Source organism: Protomyctophum parallelum (assembly GCF_964188405.1).
Source record: "Protomyctophum parallelum genome assembly, chromosome: 7".
NCBI classification, from domain to species: domain Eukaryota; kingdom Metazoa; phylum Chordata; class Actinopteri; order Myctophiformes; family Myctophidae; genus Protomyctophum; species Protomyctophum parallelum.
The window spans coordinates 45,296,796-45,316,915 of NC_139705.1; the positions used below are offsets into that span (position 1 = coordinate 45,296,796).

The 20,120-nt window shown below is 42.0% G+C and overlaps 1 protein-coding gene across 4 annotated transcripts in view; it reads right to left on the minus strand.

Moving 5' to 3' along the window:
- The window catches only part of uckl1b (uridine-cytidine kinase 1-like 1b), a 46,811-nt gene extending 27,469 nt beyond the window's left edge, over positions 1-19,342 (minus strand). For 2 of the 4 annotated variants that reach the window (XM_083769088.1, XM_083769089.1), the window contains exon 1: positions 19,241-19,342. In XM_083769088.1, coding sequence (XP_083625214.1) covers positions 19,241-19,329 — 89 coding nt within the window. In that variant the 5' untranslated portion in view covers positions 19,330-19,342. Of the gene's footprint in view, positions 1-2,161; positions 2,729-19,240 lie in introns of those variants that run through there. The other 2 variants (XM_083769090.1, XM_083769091.1) reach the window with 2 other exon arrangements.
- Positions 19,343-20,120: the final 778 nt, after the last annotated feature.

Below are 20,120 nucleotides of genomic sequence, written 5' to 3' on the forward strand. Positions count from 1 at the left end.
GAAATAACTTGAGCCAGGGAGCCGTGCACCAGATGTGTGTTGCTAAAATCCCAAATATTCCAAATATTTAACATTTTATTTCAAGAACTCTTTAGAAAATAGCAGATGTACTGTACATGCTCCCAATGCACGTTGTGAGCTTTTTTTTCAAATAGCTGTTATAGGTTTAAAGTGCTCATGTGACCTATAGTCTTATAGACCTAGTCCTACATACTTATAGCATGTTATGTAGACAGCACTATAATTGCATTGTATGTAGTCATAGCACGTCATAGTACATACTACATATGTATAGCATAGTATAGTATATATGTATAGTTTATATGTATAGTTTCATTATATAGATATTCCACTGTTACGTTCTTAGCTTATACGCATGTTTCATGATAAATGCTTTTTATGTGATGTATTCCCATGCTTTTGTTCTTGCTTAATGTAAATCGCTCTGGATTAAGAGCGTCTGCTAAATGCCTAAATTGTAAATTGTAAATTCTATAGTCGCTTCTTATGGGCTAGTTTTCATAGACACGGTTGCTTATTTCTCTCACAAAATGTGGCAACAGTGCATGCATGCCGTGCAGTGCAAGGTACAGTACAGAATGGGGTTATCAGTTAAAAACCAACCCAGGGTGCCATAAAAGATTAGCCTAGTTTGTCGTATATTGAGCCTTGCCCTCACTGTCCCATGATTACAGAACTTCACATTGCTTCTTCTTCCCCCTCGTAAATAAAATTAAAAGCTGTAAAAGCAAAAGCCTCATGACCCGAACGTGTGACAGGAACAAAAAATCTGCATGATTTATAGTATGGTTGTGATCTACAAGCTCACACGCTTATTTTCACAGCACCAACACCAGTGTACAGTGGTGGGGGTATATATCAATTAAGCATTAACCCATTTTGACCTGAGATCAGATTAAAAAAATGTCTTCTACATCCTGACAGTTTTCTGAAAAAGCTATGTTTCTATGGCAGTCCTTCTTAAGTTTAAAAAAAATAGCAGACCTACAAGCTCATAGCGCGCATGAGCTTGTAGTCGACAATAATAGTAAACAGTAAACAAGACGGTGGGTGTCACTCACAGTCTCACACACACACAGTCACACACACACAAACACACACACACACAATGTTGGTGCTGCAGTGCAGGCTGTAGTTTTGTGCAGGCGGGTCGAGCTTCTAGTTTCGTAAAAACAACAACTCACTGACAACCCGGCACATGTGTGTTAACTGACATGACCTCCATCATGGCAACGCAACGCTACGCTACGCAACGCAACTCAACTCAACTCAACACAACAACACAATAATTGTGTTTGGAATCCTGTTGTCATGGAATTACAGCAATTACAGCAATTACACAGGACACTGGACACTGGACAGGTACAGAAAAAGAGATCCCTGCTTAGGACAGAATACTAATAATAGAACACAAACCTTCATAAAAAGCATGGGCCAGTCAATACGCAGTTGCAGGATTATCTTTTAAAGTTTTCTGAAAAATGTATACTGTATACTATACACTATAGCTTTTATAGCAACATCTAAAATGACACAGCTGCTTTCCCGGATTTAACGGGTTAAAGGCTAATTAATAGCTGCCTACTTTCTTGACACTCTAAAACATATAATTTCCACAACACAAGCTCACAATGCGTTGCAACATCTACATATCTGCTAGGAAAACAAGAGCAGCTGAACCAAGTACAGTTGCAGTGTGTACAGCGCAGAGGGTCTAAACACATTGGCATGCCGTAAAATAGCAGATCTACAAGCTCACAAGGTGTCACGAAGGTGACGCGCTGCATGCTTGTAGATCTGCTATATTCACCAAGCACGACACCAGCACAAGCACGCACACAACTAAAGTATAAGTGAGGCTTAAGCAGTTAAGCCTAAAGTGCAGTAGCTCGTAGTCCCTCCAGCCATTACACAGTGACAGCTGACCGCCAGGGCAGGGCAGGGACCCCTGGGGGACTTCTCACAACAACAGGGGAGTGGCCCCAGCAGGCAGGCAGCAGCGTCTCGTAAACTAACTCTGGCATATGCACGCAGGCAGGCAGCTCACCTGGAGCTGTAACCAACTAAACAACTGAACAAACAATAAAAGAACAGGCAGCCGAAAGTGAGTGAAACAAAGAATAAACTCCAGTGCACTTACCTGTCCTGTCTTAGGGTCCAGCAGCCAGATATCCTAGCTCCCGAGGAAAGTGAGTTCATAGTTGCAAAAACAGCGGGCAGGCTTCCACTACTGCGGGAGCTCTATACTACTTAATATGTTTTTGTTTTAAAACGTTAAACGGGGTCTTTACCGTCAGCGAGGGAGGGAAAAACCATGAGCACACACACACACATAGACACAACACTGACGTATACACACACACACACACACACACACACACTCTGACGTATACTGTACTCTCACGCACACAAACTCAGAACAACAAGTCAACACTTAGTGCCACTACTAGCCTCTGGTGAGACACATCCACCACAGAGCGATAGGGAGGAAAAGAGAAGAAAGAAGGAGGTAGCTGCATTAAATACACACAGAGAGAGAGAGAGAGAGAGAGAGAGAGAGAGAGAGAGGCAGGACTGGGGAGAGAAACGAAACTATGCTTGAAACATCTGTTTTGCTTTCTATTTACTCCATTCAGTGTTCTAGAAACAGAGAGCTATGCAGACAGACAGACAGAGAGAGAGACAGAGAGCTGTGCATGTGCAGACAGAGAGAGAGAGAGAGAGAGACAGAAAGAGACAGAGAGCGCATTAGAAATGAAAGTGCTTTTTTTCCCTCCTCTTTCTGCTCCTGCGTGGAGCCCCGCCCCCCAACAAAACGTAAGAGGATAACCTATACTCCAGATTATGTTCGTTACACTGTATTAATAGCAACAGGTTAAAGCCAGACCTCCCCTCTCTGCTGGCATGATATGACCACACACACACACACGCACGCACACGCACACACACACACACACACACACACACACACACACACACACACACAGCTGCGTGTCATCTGTCTCTGACAGTCACTGTCGCAGTATTTTACTGGAGGTGATGAAGAGAACAGCTCACACACAGAGACAGGGAGAGAATCTGAGTGGCTGAGTTGGTAGGTGTATGTAGGTACAGGTAGGTAGGTGTGATGTCATGTGTCATGTGATTATTTTTGAGAGAAATGCGAAAATGTCATTAAAGAGCACCTTAGGGCAGAATTAGCTAAAAAGAAGGGTTACAAAACTTTGTTTGTGCCAACTGCTGTGGACATTTTCAATAAAAAAATGTTTAAATAGTCTTAGTTCATGATCACTGTTGCTGTGTTAATGTGAAGGCATTTATATAGTATTTTAATGCACCTGTGTATTTTTGTTGTAACTGACTGCCGGTGTGCCAAAGACGAATTTCCATTTTATGTCAATTTAATGGACAGTTTTCTTTATCTTTATCTTTACCTATCTGCAATTTTACAACTGGAGAAGAAATGACCCCCAGTGTTTTTCTGTAAATATACTTGTACCGCTCCTAGTATTCAGCGAGTGTTGGGGGGGGGGGGGGGGAGAGGAGTATTCAGCGAGTGTTGGGGGGGGGGGGGGGGGGGAGTAGTAACGGAGGTGCCACGTCCTCCCAGTGGGGGCTCCTCACTGGCAGGTGAGCCAGTGAGATAAGATACCACAGCTGTGACAACACAGAAATGTGGGAATGAATCAATTGACATAACGACTAAATTGTGGAGAGAAAAAAGGGCTAGAATCAAAAACAACTAGAAAAAGTGCCCCTCGTGTCACAGGTCTCCACCAGGGCAGGTGAGGTTGTGGCCTCCTGGTGGCGCTGGTGCCAATGTGAAAAGGGTGCCATTTCAAGTTCTTACACCTTGGATGGCAATTGGATGATTTGAGGCATTTTGTTGAAAAGAAAAGGTGTTTTGCAAAAGTCCACCTGTTGGTGGCGCTATAGCAGGCCAATGTGAAAAGGGTGGGATATATTCCTCAGCCTAGCAGGAACATCTGTGAAAGATTTCACGTAAATTGCACGCTGTGTTCATGATTTGAGGCTTTTTGTTCAAAACTGGCCAATCCTGCAAACTTTGAAAGCCAATGTTTAATAGCCAAACAGGATGGAATATGAAATATCGGACAGATCTGTCTTGAGCACATGACTATAGAGATACTGTGTAATGATTCGTGGGATTTTTGGACAAAATATAATATAAAGAAAATTGTTTTACAAAAGTCGGCCTCCTGGTGGCGCTATAACAGGCCGTTCTGGAAAGTTTGGGGCAGAGGTTCATCGTTGCCATCCAGGGAGTGTGTGTGCAAAGTTTGGCATCAACCAGGTTAACGGTGCCGGAGAATAGCTGTACACAAACGGACGGACACACACACGGACACACGCACACACACACACCCACACACACACACACACACACGGACACACACACACACACACACGGACACACACGGACACACACACACACACACGGACGGACAGAGTGCAAAACATACTCTCTCCCCATGCCTTCGGCCTGGTGGAGACAATAAATGTGATTTGTTTCACCATGCAATACTGTTAATGGAGATGGAGACATCAGTCACGGAGCATATAGGAGAGGAGCCACTACCAACGACAGCACTTGGACTTACTAGATCAGTGGTTCTCAAACGTTTTCATGTCAAGGACTCGATTTATATGTATTCGGCCCGGCCCACACCCGGCCCAGACCCCCGCTTAGGAGACCATTTGTCAAGATTTTATAGCCGGAATTTCCAACAGGGCTTTAATAAGTGTTTACTGCTCCTATACAACCGTAGGCTATACCGGAATTTCACTTTTTAGGACCTCTAGTCTAGTTTGAGGAAGTTGTAGTGAGTAAGCAGCTATGCTGGTGGTGTGCTAATGAAATATTTAATGAGTAGTCACTGTGGGTGTGGCGCTCTTGTGCAACATTCCACTGATGTTTATGTTCCACTAATGTACATTACTCTCTCAGTGCTTTAGTGCCAGCTGTAACAATTCTGCTGCCATGTGTCAAACTTGAAAACCTGCCACTTAATTGCACTGCCGATGAACATTAGCAACTCAGCTGTCTCTCTATAACGTCAATTAGTTCATTCACTTTCGCCGTTCTGGTTTAATGCTAGTTTAACGTAGACTAGTTTAATGCTATTCTTGTCTATGAATTGATTGCATAGGGCCTAAATGGAAACAAGACCGCAAATACTTTTTTTGGTGCTATCCCTGTTTGTTCAATCAATCACACTTTTCTGTTTGGATGTATGGGCTGTCAAGGCCAGAAAACAGGGTTTTTTGCCACTCAGTAGGCGTTCCTGCATAACTTCCAGGTATGATGATGATGTCACGTGCATACGCTCTATTGTTGACAGTCACCAGCAGGCAAACAGACGGAGAGTTCAGCTAGTTCATCAGATAGCGCAAAAGGAAAGCAAATGAATGGATGAGTAAAGCCCATCACACACCGTCTGCGACCGCCGCGCGTCAAAACAGCCGCCGCCTCCATTATTTTCAATGAACCTATCGCACACCGGCTCCGTCCGCCGAGCCGCGTCTCCTGGCGTGCCGATAGAACCAGTTCTATTTTCCAGGCGGCGCCGCGCGGCAACGCGCTGCGCCGCGTCGGACGGAGCCGGTGTGTGTTGGGCTTGAGACAGATAATCGCTTTTGACTCTCAGTCTGCCATGATGATGATGATGAGTATGATCAAGTAGGTCATTTATTTACGGAAAAGAAATCACAAAAAGTTAGAAGTCCCACGATTTTGTAACCCATTTTTCACCCCTGTGTCAATTATCTAATGTGATCCTGGGCTCGACACACCTTCCGCCAACATAGTACCCATATATGGGGGACTACGGACTTGAACTCATGCTTCCTTCATGCCTGAGTGCCCAAGTTGCTCCTGACAGGGGGGAGTTTCCCTGGTTGGACGTAGCGCGTGGAAGGAACACGTTATTCCAACCAGTTCCTTTCCCCTCCATCAGGCGCCCCGGCTGGCCAGGGAGAGGCAGTTTAGAGGTTTCTGCCTGACAGCAACAATATATATAGCCAATTACTGAAATATAGAGGACAAAGATGTGGATAATAATGGCCGGTACCAACTAAAATAAATAATGTACTATGGCCAACAGAGGCAACATCATTCATAATGTTATACTTTTTCAAATTAGCTGATTTACAAGATTTACAAGCTCTCATGAGTAACTAACTATCAGCACTATTTAGTATTTATCACCGGTGTCATTTCTCACTTCACTTGCCATTGTTCTGTCCCCTGTACCATGTCGATCTGTTCCTGTACTGTATTGTGTTTTTGTATGGACGTAGTGTTGGGTGCTTGCACATATGCACACATGGCATCAACGCATGGTGTTGTGTGCAGGCACACTACACTTTGTCTTTCTTTTATCTGTATTGTATTGTGTTTTTGTATGGACGTAGTGTTGGGTGCTTGCACATATGCACACATGGCATCAACGCATGGTGTTGTGTGCAGGCACACTACACTTTGTCTTTCTTTTATCTGTATTGTATTGTGTTTTTGTATGGACGTAGTGTTGGGTGCTTGCACATATGCACACATGGCATCAACGCATGGTGTTGTGTGCAGGCACACTACACTTTCACTTTGTCCTTCTTTTTATCATTCATTTTTTAAGAGCCTGCCCAGGGACTACAGATGAAATTTAGCTTCGGCTAACTCTGGCCCATTTACATTGATGTGAAAACTGACATGTTGATTAATGAGCTTTGTCCCTGTCAAAAATAATAATAATAATAATAATAATAATAATAATAATAATAATAATAATAATAATAATAATAATAATAAAATAATAATAACATGTTTTTTGTTTAATTTCTTTCTTCTTTAATAAAAAAAACATTTTTCAACATTTTATTTCTATTATTTTTGTCAGGTGAAACCTGACCTATGTCTTACTCAAATTTAATGACGACTATGGCTCCTAGTCGGGACTAGTCCTGATTGGCTCAGCAAACAACGGCATGAACACTCAAGGGCAGGTGCCTCTCTAACACTACAGCAGCTAAACTGCTAAAGGACGGACAGCAGCAACGCCACAACAAAACACTGATTGAACCACGAACAGAACGTTGTGGAAACGAACGCAAACAACGGCTGCGAGGTTGTGACACACAAACATACACGTTACTAATACTAATACTAATACTAATACTAATAATATGGGGGGGGACACAACGGAGAGAAGAACACAACGGAGACAAGAACACAACGGAGACAAGAACACAACGGAGACAGCGTTTCTTTCACCTGACAAATATCACTATGTGATCATTTCTTGTTTTCTTTTTCTTTCATATAATTCCCAAAATAGGGACACCAGGTTGAAAGTGATTTAAAGGGCATGGAAAATGACGATGGAAATAATGATGGTAATTGTGGCATGTCTGTTCATTTCATCCAAGCGATAGGTTAATAGCTCAAATAATGTCTGACTGTCAGGTGATTATGCAAGTGGCATTACGTGACTTGAAGGTATATGTGAGTCACACTGATACAGTTTACAGAAGTAGGCGAGATAGGACATGAATGAATGACCGATAGTAAAACATGATGTTCTACCAAGCAGACACTTTTACAGTCACATCCATCACCTTCAGATCATTAGTATATTTTACCGTATTGCTATCTGTCTGTCATATACTCGGACAATATACACTATACAGTACACAACTTGCAACATCGGGGCAGAAATGTGTTAATGAACAATGGCTCCTTTTTGTTCTATTTAATGTACAAATAAAGTTGTTGCCAGCAACCAATCACCCATTTTGGGTGTTGGCCTGATTGAGGACACTCCCTAACCCTTTGTCCCAACTTTTATAAATATCTGGTGCACACCTTTTGTATGTTATTCCCTGAAGAAGGCAACTTTGCTTGCCGAAACGTTGGAAATAAAAACTTGCATCGTGACTACGAGCTGTGCGACCTCTCCTTTTTTCAGTCAATTTTATCTCCCGCGGTCAGCACCTCCTCACTACTGGTGTGCGCTCCAACCTCCTTGTTTGAATGAACAATGGCTAAAATGTTGACCTGGTCGACCCCATTCTCCTAACTTTTGACCAAACTCGACATGTCACAGTGTAGCGCTATGAGCTTGTAGTTCTGCTATTAGGTAGGTATTAGGTAGGTCTGCTATTTTTTAGCTTGTAGGTCTGCTATTTGTTTTTTATCGAAGAACGACTGACATAGAAACATAGCTTTTCCAGAAAACTGTCAGGATGTAGAAGACATTTTTTTAATCTGATCTCAGGTCAAAATGGGTTAACCTGCCACGCATGTCGGGAGCCACGGTTAAGTTTGAACCTGCCACACATGTCGGGAGCCACAGGTTAGTTTTAACCTGCCACACATGTCGGGAGCCACGGTTAAGTTTGAACCTGCCACACATGTCGGGAGCCACAGGTTAGTTTTAACCTGCCACGCATGCCGGGAGCCACAGGTTAGTTTTAACCTGCCACACATGTCGGGAGCCACAGGTTAGTTTTAACCTGCCATGCATGTCGGGAGCCACAGGTTAGTTTTAACCTGCCACGCATGTCGGGAGCCACAGGTTAGTTTTAACCTGCCACGCATGTCGGGAGCCACAGGTTAGTTTTAACCTGCCACGCATGTCGGGAGCCATGGGTTAGTTTTAACCAGGGGGGCAGTCAGCCAGATATTTCGTGAAGCCTCATTTGAAATCGGTAGTTCATATAATGGCCTGTTGTGGCGCTGGACCGGACCCAAAAAGCCCCATAGCTCCATAGAGGCCCATGTATTTTGGCCCAACTTCACCTAGACTGTATTACCTTAATAAACATGGTCATGAATACTTTCTTCTTCCAGTCACTAGTTTAAAGTCTCATTTCTAATGTCATAATATTCTTTTGGGAAAATTATGGTCCCATTAATTAAAAAAATGACCATAAAGAAAAAAAACCATCGCGTATGTTCTGAGGGGCGTGGCTACCATTACAGTCTATGATCGGGATTCCCCTCCCACTCGAGTCAAAATAAAAACCAACGGAGAAGAAGGGGGGAAGTCCCGCCTCGTTGTCTGGGCAGCCAATGACCAGCTGGTATACAAAACGGAGCCAGCCAATGGCCAGCTGGTACCAAAGATGGCGACTTACATCAGGAATTAGCATATTATTACAGGCTTCATTTTACGTTCATGTTAGACCCGGGGAACGCTTTGTCCATATTTTTTACAGTCTATGGTTTTAACCTGCCGCACATGTCAGGAGCAACAGTGTTGTCAGACTAATGCCTGTAGGACTGTTAGGCGCTACTGGAAATTTCTGCACCCTGCCCAAAAATAGCAGACCTGATTTGTCAAAACATCAGTAATCAGTGATCTAGATTCTAGGCATCTCCAACATCAGGATGGGCATCAGACCCAAATATGTGGCATGGCCCATGGGTCCAGCTTGTATCTTCTATTTTCAAAAGATCTTTTTTAACCTTGTCAAATGGGACATTGTGCATAATGAGTACTTTTTGCTCCAGAACATTTTGATGGTCTATTTTTTACAAATTGTCTGCATAAAACAGCTATAACACTATATAACCCTAAGAAGTTTCCACCTGACATAGACCATATATTGTTGTTGTTGAACAGACAAACAGAATATCCCTAAAGGCTGATCTGATCTGATGATTATGACAATGATGCAAAAACATTACTGCAATTATCTCAAATTATTGCGAACATCAGGCGGTTATATGTATTAGTTGAGACAGGCCTAGTGATAGATCAAGTCACAAACAAGATTAAAGATAACTTGATTCTGGTGTGCAAAGCAGAGGAGCTCACCTCTGACTGACCTGGTCACAGAACAGAACTACTGACTCTCTGACTGACCTGGTCACAGAACAGAACTACTGACTCTCTGACCTGTCCCCATCTCAAGTTTATACAATTTACTATCCAGGCACTTGGCAGACGCTCTTAATCCAGAGCGATTTACAGTAAGCAAGGCAAAACAAACACATATCAAATGCATACAGTGTAGCGCCTCACTGCCTCAGGAAATCTAGGATCATAGGTAAACCAATAACATATCAGTCTAAACACACACACACACACACACACACACACACACACACACACACACACACACACACACACACACACACACACAAACATGTAAAAAAGAACAAAGAATCCCCATAATTTCCACCCACCGTCCAATCGTCCATATGGGACTACAGATCCCATTGTCTGCGAGGAACGTTCATAAAAAAACCTAGCTAAAAACAGCTTAAATGTAATGTAAAAGTTTAAATTGTGGCTTCGTCACTCTCCCCATACGCCGAACAATGTTCAAAATGTCTGTTTGCAAGTTCAGGTCAATCCACTGAATAGAAAACAGGGTTCCAGACGAGACGGACAGATTTCTCTTGACCAAGAAGTACCAATGATGCATTGCAATGTGTTGCTGTAATAAGAAGAAGTACCAATGATGCATTGCAATGTGTTGCTGTAATAAGGCATCCTTCAGTATACACTGACACCACGGCGCGTATTCAGAGCGCCAAGACTCCACCCACCCCCGGGGGAAGTTGTGATTTGCTCTCGTTCACTGTTTTTGCGGCATTTCCAAAACAATATTGCACAGAGTAGCGATTATCAAACGTATTTGCAATGCCATACGTTGAAAGATCTGTTGCCCGTGGACTGGACAAGGCACGCTACCTCCGCAAGTTAGATATTATCGGCATAGATGTTTGTCCGTATGTGATTAAGGATTGGAACAAGTTGCATTGGCAGCCATAGAAAATTCTTACCCCGGGCTAAAACCGGATGTGACATTTGTGGGTGTTCCTGTCTAGCTTGGTGTCGATGTATGGCAGGAAACACATGTACTCACAGTGTCACACACCGCTACACAGCCTCCCCCCCCCCCACACACACCCACACACACACACACACACACACACACACACATTGATATGTATGTGTGACATATCATGGTGTCTCCTCCCTACCGCCCGACAACACACAGAAGAGCATGATGACATCAACAACACCATGAAACCCAACACTACACTACTGCTCCAACACGCTGTCAGCTGACTGTGGGTGTGAGAGACGCATGCACAGCTGCACCACGCACACGCGCACGCGCGCGCACACACACACACACACACACACACACACACACACACACACACACACACACACACACACACACACACACACACACACACACACACACACACACACACACACACACACACACACACACACACACACACACCTTGTGTTCAGAACTTGTACAGACAGACAAACATTCTCTGAGATCAGAACCACTTGTCTTGAATCCTAGCATTTCTCTATTATGGGGGGGGGGGGGGTGCTTGAAATGTATTTTTCATTTCTGATGTAAAAATAAAATTATAATAATGGAAGGATTAAAGGAAACGGAAACTCGCGACCCATGAAAAAATATCTGTGACCCACAAATGGGTCCCTACTCCCGACCCACTGTTTGTATGTAGGGCCAGTTATAATATACTGTATGTACAGTAGCTGTTCTAGCACAGTTCTTCTGTGTGTTAAAGTGGATTCAGAGACAGCTGTAGAAAATAAAAAAATAAAAGGAAAGTCTAAACAATTCCCTGAGCTGGTTGCTATGCCAGTAGTGGTTCTGCTAATGGCTCTCTATAGCAACAGACAGAGAGAGAGAGAGACGCACTCCCTTCAGGGTTTAAATCCCATGTTGGTGTAACAATGCTAAAGAGATTTATGCAACCATTAACAATGTATTTACACAATGTACTGCTTCCTCAACTCTACTGTATACCGCCTATACAGTTCTATATTGAGTTTGAGTTTTTTATTTATTCATTTAATAGCACATAAAAGGCCCAGGCCGTAGCGTAACGGTCTGGGCACCGGACTGGTAATCCAGTCGCAGTGTGCCGCGGGTTCGACTCCCAGACCCGACACGGCCTTTACTGCATGTCATCCCCCCATCTCTCTCCCGTTTCCTGTCAGCCTACTGTCTGTCCCTTCAAAAATCAATAAAAGGCGTAAGCCGCAAAAAAATATCTTAAAAAAAAAAAAATAGCACATAAAAAGGCAGAAGGAAATATAGTAGCCGTTTAGAAGCCCAAAGGCGAAATGTCGTTGCTGTTGGGCATAAAACTTGTATCTATGTATTTCATTTAATCAATGCCCGCTACGTTGTCGTACAATACAACACACAGTGTTGCACACAAGTAGTTGTATATATATATATATATAGTATGTATATGTATATGTATATTGTATATTTTTTGCTCTTACTGTAAAGCACTTTGAACTGCACTCGCTGCCTGAAAAATGTGCTATATAAATAAAGATTGATTGATTGATTGATTGATTGATTGATTGATAGTTAAATTAGCCTATCTGCCAGCTCACAACTCATTTCCTGTAGACCAGGGGTTTTCAACTGATTATGAACCAGGGACCACCACCCTGACTGAGAATCAACCTGGGGACCACTGTTGTGTTGCGGCTGCCCTTAACAGCCATTATGTATTATTATATTGGTTATATGGGCATTGGGCACATTTCCTAATAATGGTGACTCAACCACTCAATCCTGTACAGTGTACAGTGTGTGGGGCGTACGTACACTTTCCCGTACAACTGTGGAAGTTCTTGACATCCAACTTTCCAGTAAATGACAACATTGACATGTCAGTTACAGTCACCTATTTGTGCAAATAAAGGCACTTGTCACAGCATCGGAGCCCACAGTGTGCGAGCGTCTTCATTTTTTTGTATACTACTCGCCACTCAGCACCTGCCCAAGTTTGGTTTGGATGTGCATGTTTTTGTACTTTTTTCATGTAACATTGACGTCACTGACCTGTCATCATACGTCACCAAGTAATTTAGTGCACTTCTCTGTTTCGCAACTTTGCATGGTCAGGGACCACATACAATACATTCACGGACCACCAGTGGTCCACGGACCACCTGTCGAGAACCTCTGCTGTAGAGTAACGGTCTTGGACATGCAAGGATTTCCCTCCCAAACAAACAAAGAAAATGTAAATAAAATTACACAAAACACATACACAACTATTGCATGGCTGTCGCATTTAAACATCAAACGCGCCTAAATCACTTCTTTCTAAACCATTGGTTTTCAAACTTTTTGATGTCAAGGACCCCACATTGATATATTTGGTCACAGATGCCACAAAATGTTTTGGCAGAGACACCCAAAAGAGTATATTTATGCTAAAAGATTATCTTCCAAACTGTTTCCATATTTAAAAAAGAAAATTAAAAACAGCAGATGTATGAGCTTGTATGTCAGCTACTTTTGGATAGCCAACGTTTTAAATGGTTAAAGTAGTAAAATGATTGTGATGCTGTATTATAAAATGTAGTAAAATGATTGTGATGCTGTATTATAAAATGTAGTAAAATGATTGTGATGCTGTATTAACACATTTAGTGAAATGATTGTGATGCTGTATTAACACATTTAGTAAAATGATTGTGATGTTGTATTAACACATTTAGTGAAATTATTGTGATGCTGTATTAACACATTTAGTAAAATGATTGTGATGTTGTATTAACACATTTAGTGAAATTATTGTGATGCTGTATTAACACATTTAGTGAAATGATTGTGATGCTGTATTAACACATTTAGTAAAATGATTGTGATGTTGTATTAACACATTTAGTGAAATTATTGTGATGCTGTATTAACACATTTAGTGAAATGATTGTGATGCTGTATTAACACATTTAGTGAAATGATTGTGATGCTGTATTAACACATTTAGTGAAATGATTGTGATGCTGTATTAACACATTTAGTGAAATGATTGTGATGCAGTATTAACAAATTTAGTGAAATGATTGTGATGCAGTATTAACACATTTAGCAGGGGACCCCCTGGACCCACCGCTCTAAAGTAGAGCGAATGAATCACTCCCTGAAGAATATAGAATGAAACTTGTTGATGGCACACATTGTATGTCTAGAGAATACTGTTTCAGAGACAGAGCCATAACTAAAACATGTGTTGTGGACATGACCCAAATGTCAAGGCCTTACCCTTACTATGTACACTGTACAGTATATAAACACTGTTACATAATGCGGTGTACAGTAGAACCATATGCCCCTGCACCTGTACAACTGTGTTCACGCATCCAACCTAAGTGCGCTCCACAATTTCTAAAAGATGTCTTAGAACTTTACAATGAGTATATCTATCTATCTATCTTTTGATTTAGTATTATAATATCTTACACATTTACATTGTCTTAATTGTCTGTAATTGCTGCTTGAAGTTGTTATAATAATGACAAGTCTCAATACATTATGTCCCGGTGTAGCGGCGCCATCTTGTGGCTAAGTCAGGGATGAGCACTCAGAGGACAAGGGAAAGTACTGAGACAGAGCAATGGAGCCTCATACATTAATATTTGCACTATAATTAAAGTACACAGTAATAGAGGATACTCTCAGCATCTTTTAAAATGCAAATGCACTTTAAATATTCTGTATACCGGTAGGCCAATGTCTTATGACATTGATATTTCTGAATTAATGATCCATTATTTATTCTTTATGCTTGTCTTGTTTTGGGGTTTTTTTGTGCTACTTCTAAGTGTGTATATCGTTGTGTTTAGGACCTCTTCCTCTATGACTACATCTCGGGCTTATTCATAAAGAATTTCAATCATCGTCCTGGCTGTAAGCACATCTTTCCCTGTATGTGTTATGTTTACTTTACTGTTACATAATATAATCCTTAAGCCCTCGTACAAGGTTTCTTTGACTATACCTCCTGGTACCACAGCACCTCAAACAAAAGGCCCTTAAAACAAGGCTCCAGACCTCCCAAAACAAACTGGTCAGGCTCATACTTGGCCTCACCCCCCGAACCCACCTCACCCCTGCCCACTTTGACAGGCTGGAATGGCTTAGGGTCAACGACAGAGTACAGCATCTTGCAATGGGTCTGGTCCACAAGATTCGATACACCACCAAGATACCCATGTACCTGTCTAGATACTTCCTTAATGTAAACGAAGTCCACACCCACAACACCAGAGGAAGTGCAACGAACCATGTACAACCCAGATTAGGCACAAACAAGGGACTAAATTATTTTCTCTCCTATGCCACCAAAATGTGGAACGCCCTACCAACAGTCATTAAGACATGCAAATCCCTTGACTCCTTCAAAACCGCTCTCAAAGGGCACCTACGGACGGCTGCAATTCGAAACTGGCCTCCGTAAAATCTGAATCCACTGCCCATCCCCTCACTGTATATGTTTCTTTTCCCTTTTCACCTCCCTTTAATATGATGAATTCCCGTTCTGTTCTTTGACTAGATAGAAGTGTCTATTTGTACGTCTCTAAATGTTTTGATGAATTGAACAAGGTGGACCCTAGTGTAATGCTTAACACATTGTATGCTACAATGTGAAATTGGGGTTAGGGTTGGTGGTGCTAAGGCGATTAACATTGGACTTTAGAAAATGTTTAGGGGCCCACAGCGAGGGGCCTCTTATAGTGAGAATCACACCGCATAAATCAAAAGAAAGCCAAACTAGTCCACTTCAATTAAAAAAAAAAAATATGATTCTACCATCTTCCATTCTGGAGATATTGACCTTTTTCTAAAACCTGCTTTTCGCTGCACGCTGCTCTTTTGAAAAAACAGCAGAGATATGGAAGGTTGAAGTTGACAGACATTGACAGACAGATATAAAAATGAACACAAATAATATCATATACATACTACACACTGAATGAAAGCCCTGAATGTCTACTTTTAGGAGGAAAACAAATACACATGGTCCCATGTATAGTTTGTCAGTAATTGGCTGTTGAATGCAGCTTGCGCCCACCAGAGAGGATTTCAGAAAATGCATGGACCTGTGAAGTGAGCAGTGCAAATACTTCTACTGTAATAATAATGAAAATCACACCCCTGTGAAGTGAGCAGTGCAATGTTGTGCAACATTGCACTGCTCACTTCACAGGGGTGTGATTTTTATTATTATTACAGTAGAAGTATTTTTCTTATGAAAGCAGAGAGTCTTCTGTTTCATACGGTATATCATATGTACATGTCGCTATAGGCCTTATTTTGTGAATAATGGTTCTTCAGGTCCATGCATTTTCTGAAATCCTCAGAGTATTTTAGACAAGACAAGGAACTGACAACTAAATATTCACAAAATAAGGCCTATACATACTATATACCGTATGAAACAGAAGACTCTCTGCTTTCATAAGAAAAATACTTCTACTGTAATAATAATGAAAATCACACCCCTGTGAAGTGAGCAGTGCAATGTTGCACTGCTCACTTCACAACATTGCACTGCTCACTTCACATGGGTGTGATTTTTATTATTATTACAGTATTAGTTTTTTTCTTATGAAAGCAGAGAGTCTTCTGTTTCATACGGTATATAGTATGTACATGTCGCTATATGCCTTATTTTGTGAATAATAGTTCTATAGGTCCATGCTTTCTCTAATCAGACCAGTGTGTGTCCAGTGGAAACCTCGTATGAATCTGATCTCAGGTCAGAATGGGCTAAAGTTCTCTCTGAAAAAGAGAATTTTATAAATGAAATGGATTCAATAGTCTAGTATTGACAAACAGTATATAGGATATGTGTATTTTATTTGTTTTCCTCCTAAAATTAGACATTTAGGGCTTTCATTCAGTGTGTAGTATGTATATGATAATTTATTTATGTTTATATCTGCCTGTCATGATAACGTCATGATGATGATGATTCTATGCACATATGTGATCATTGTCTCAGTAAACAAAATCAACAGATCGTTTGATAGCATAACAGTGACTTGAGAGGTTGACATGTCTGGACATGAACCACAGGAGCGACTCAACTCGCAGTGGGGGGGGGGTTCCACGACATGTCTGGACATGAACCACAGGAGCGATAAGCGTAGCCCGGCTGGCTGTGATTTCGACAAAATGACAGACAACACGATGGCTTCCGCAGCTTAGGATTGTATTAGTTATCCATTACAAACGGGTCGATTACGTCCCAGACGCCTTATCACTGCAATTGGCTGGCGAAGGCGCTATGGCGATTATGGTGATCAACTGCCGAGAATCTTTTTTCCGAGAATGAGAGTAGCATTGCAAACTGCAAAACGATCGATCGCAACTCGCAGTGTGGGGGGGGTTCCACGGTGTGATATCTGCTAGCCTAGTATACTGCTTCTTTGTCCAAACATGGCTGACGCGACGGCGAAAAAAAGACAGTTGGTCAGATGTATACTGCTTCTCCTATGGCGGTCCTTCGAGAATACGTCATTCGTTTCGCGTATACCTGTCCGTGTGCGTGAAATGGCGATCGACCGTTGGAGATTATTCTTGGTTTATATACGGGTTTATATTTCCGAGAATGAGGCGGCAGACCGGTGAGTTGTCGTTGGAAAGAATTAGAGAGGGCTGTGTCGAGTGGATCTGTGTGAATGAGTGGGGGGGGGGGGAAGAAACTGTAATGCGATGGAGAGATGCCTCGGGAGAAACCATGTAGAAACAGGAGGGGAAGGGTAATCGAGTGTATTCACAAATTTCACACACACTAGAAAATGGGTAGCTCCATTTTAGATCCCCTGATCTGCGTTGGTCTATGCCGTGTGCAGGACGGCGATGCCGCCTCCCCAGTACGTCGTAATGGATACGGCATGCCTGGAATGTGGTTAGACCAGGCCTCTTTTCAGGAGGTGGGGGGCTTTAAACTCCCGGATCTCACAGCGGATCTTTCTGGACATGATCAGTGTTACATTATGTGTTGTCCGGGCGTCATAGAAGTTGATGTACAGTATACAGTAAAAACACCAATAAAACGCTTTAGAGCGTGATGCGCAGACGGCGCTCGAGATTAATAAAACGCTTTAGAGCGTTTTGCGCAATCGATGAGTTAATTGGGTCGTCCACTCACAGTTAACAGTCTTTGTATTGAGTTGCTTGAAATGTACTGTAATTCTGCAAACTGTTAATAAATATTTCAATCAATCAATCAAATAATAATATCTGAAATATCTGTAAAAATTATCTATTTTCTCTCTTTTACTGTACAATCACAAGTGTTACATTTATCCAGTGTAACTCTGAGAGTGTTACGTACATGTAACCAAACCCTAATAGAGTTAAAGTAAATTATGTTTTTGTATAGGCCTATATGCTACGTAAATGCATACTTATACTTTATAACTTTATTATAACTTGTCACTTGTATTATATTTCTTCTTACATCATGTTTAGCTTGTTTTGTCCCGATGACAAGACAGTTCTCAGAAGGTAATCAAATTACACTAATAATACAGTCAGACGGTCAGACCAGAGTGACTCACTGGCATGCAGCTATCAGACTGTACAGTAGGCTACAATGTAATTCATATTATCGTGTCTATTCCAGTCACCACGAACCAGCATAACCTCTCCTTTTACAGTAAAGTGACAACTAGCTCTGGTCCATATAGCCCTAATGCCCTTATTAGAGCTATGGACCAGAGCTAAGTGACAACTAGTTCTGGTCCATAGCCCTAATTCCCTTATTAGAGCTATGGACCAGAGCTAAGTGACAACTAGTTATGGTCCATAGCCCTAATTCCCTTATTAGAGCTATGGACCAGAGCTAAGTGACAACTAGCTCTGGTCCATAGCCCTAATGCCCATTAGAGCTATGGACCAGAGCTAAGTGACAAAATGATGTTATGACCGCATCTCATGACTTGAGGCCGAGGGTAAATTATAATAACCCGAAAAACCCGTTATTAACTAGGGAGTAATGGCCACTCTGGCCATTATGAGGTCCATTATTTAAACACCGATGTAACAAAAACGTCTAGACAGTGACTGTATAACCACTGTTTTATAACATTATAGAACACGTTGTTACATTACATAGTAGTAGGCCTAACTTCCTGCCTTATAAGTTATAACTCCGCCGTACCACTGTACTAACAGTACCACGGCGGTGTACAGTAAAGCCTGCCGAAAAAAGACCAATGACCACGATGGCAGCAGCTGTGTGCGCGACAGGTCGTAGCCTACTTCAACAAAGATGCTTCACAGTTCCCACCAGCCATTCTGAACATCTCGTCCATTTAAACATGCTCTGACCTCCCCCGGCTAAACCCTCTTGGCCGAGGCAGGGCTCGTTTACCTGTTCGACACCGTGGAAGGTCTCTCGGTCTCCGCCTCGCACTGCTCCATCTTTGAGAGCCTGCTTCCTCCTCGACGCACGGCAGACATTGTTGTTGTTCCGGCTGCTGCTGGTCGGTCCTGCTTGTTGACAATCAGCTGTCCGCACGGCTCGTGGGACGCGATGCACCACGGGACATGGAGTTCAAGATCGTGTTTCATTCTGTGGAGCGAACTGCTGGATGTTGGAAACCTTGTAGCCTATATGTCTGTCTGTCTCCAAAACCGTTGCTTTGCAAATGTGGAGGAAATGGAGAAAATAACCACACGTGTTCCAAATGGATCTAAATTGTATTTAGACTATTATTTAGTCCAAAAAGTTGAACAAATAATAAAAAATAATAAAAACTCAGTGATTCAGTATTATTTTTTACTTTCACTTTCAGAACGTTTTCCCAGAAAATATTATCTACTATACTTCACAAGATGCTGCATTTTATTTAACACGACAAAGTAAGCAAGGTATTAATTTAGGAGGGGGGGGGGGGGGATCCATGAAGTTTAATTATGGAGATACAAGGTTTATGACCCCTGGCCCCAACACGGACTACAAGTCCCAAAATACCACACACCTGTTTTTTGCGATCTGTAAAACATGTTCACTTCGTAATCATATAAGGATCTTAATCTTTTGCTTGGGCGGGCACTGCATGGAGCCCGTCCTGCCCCACGTGCGCTGACGTTCTGCTATTTTAATGTAATGCCTCATATTATAACTAAACTATCTCAGATAGTTATATATGAGGCAAAAGGTATCCATTAATCCATTTGTAATGCATGCAATTTCACGATGTCACTCACAGTGAAACACAAAATAGCCTATAGGCTCAAATTCAAGATTT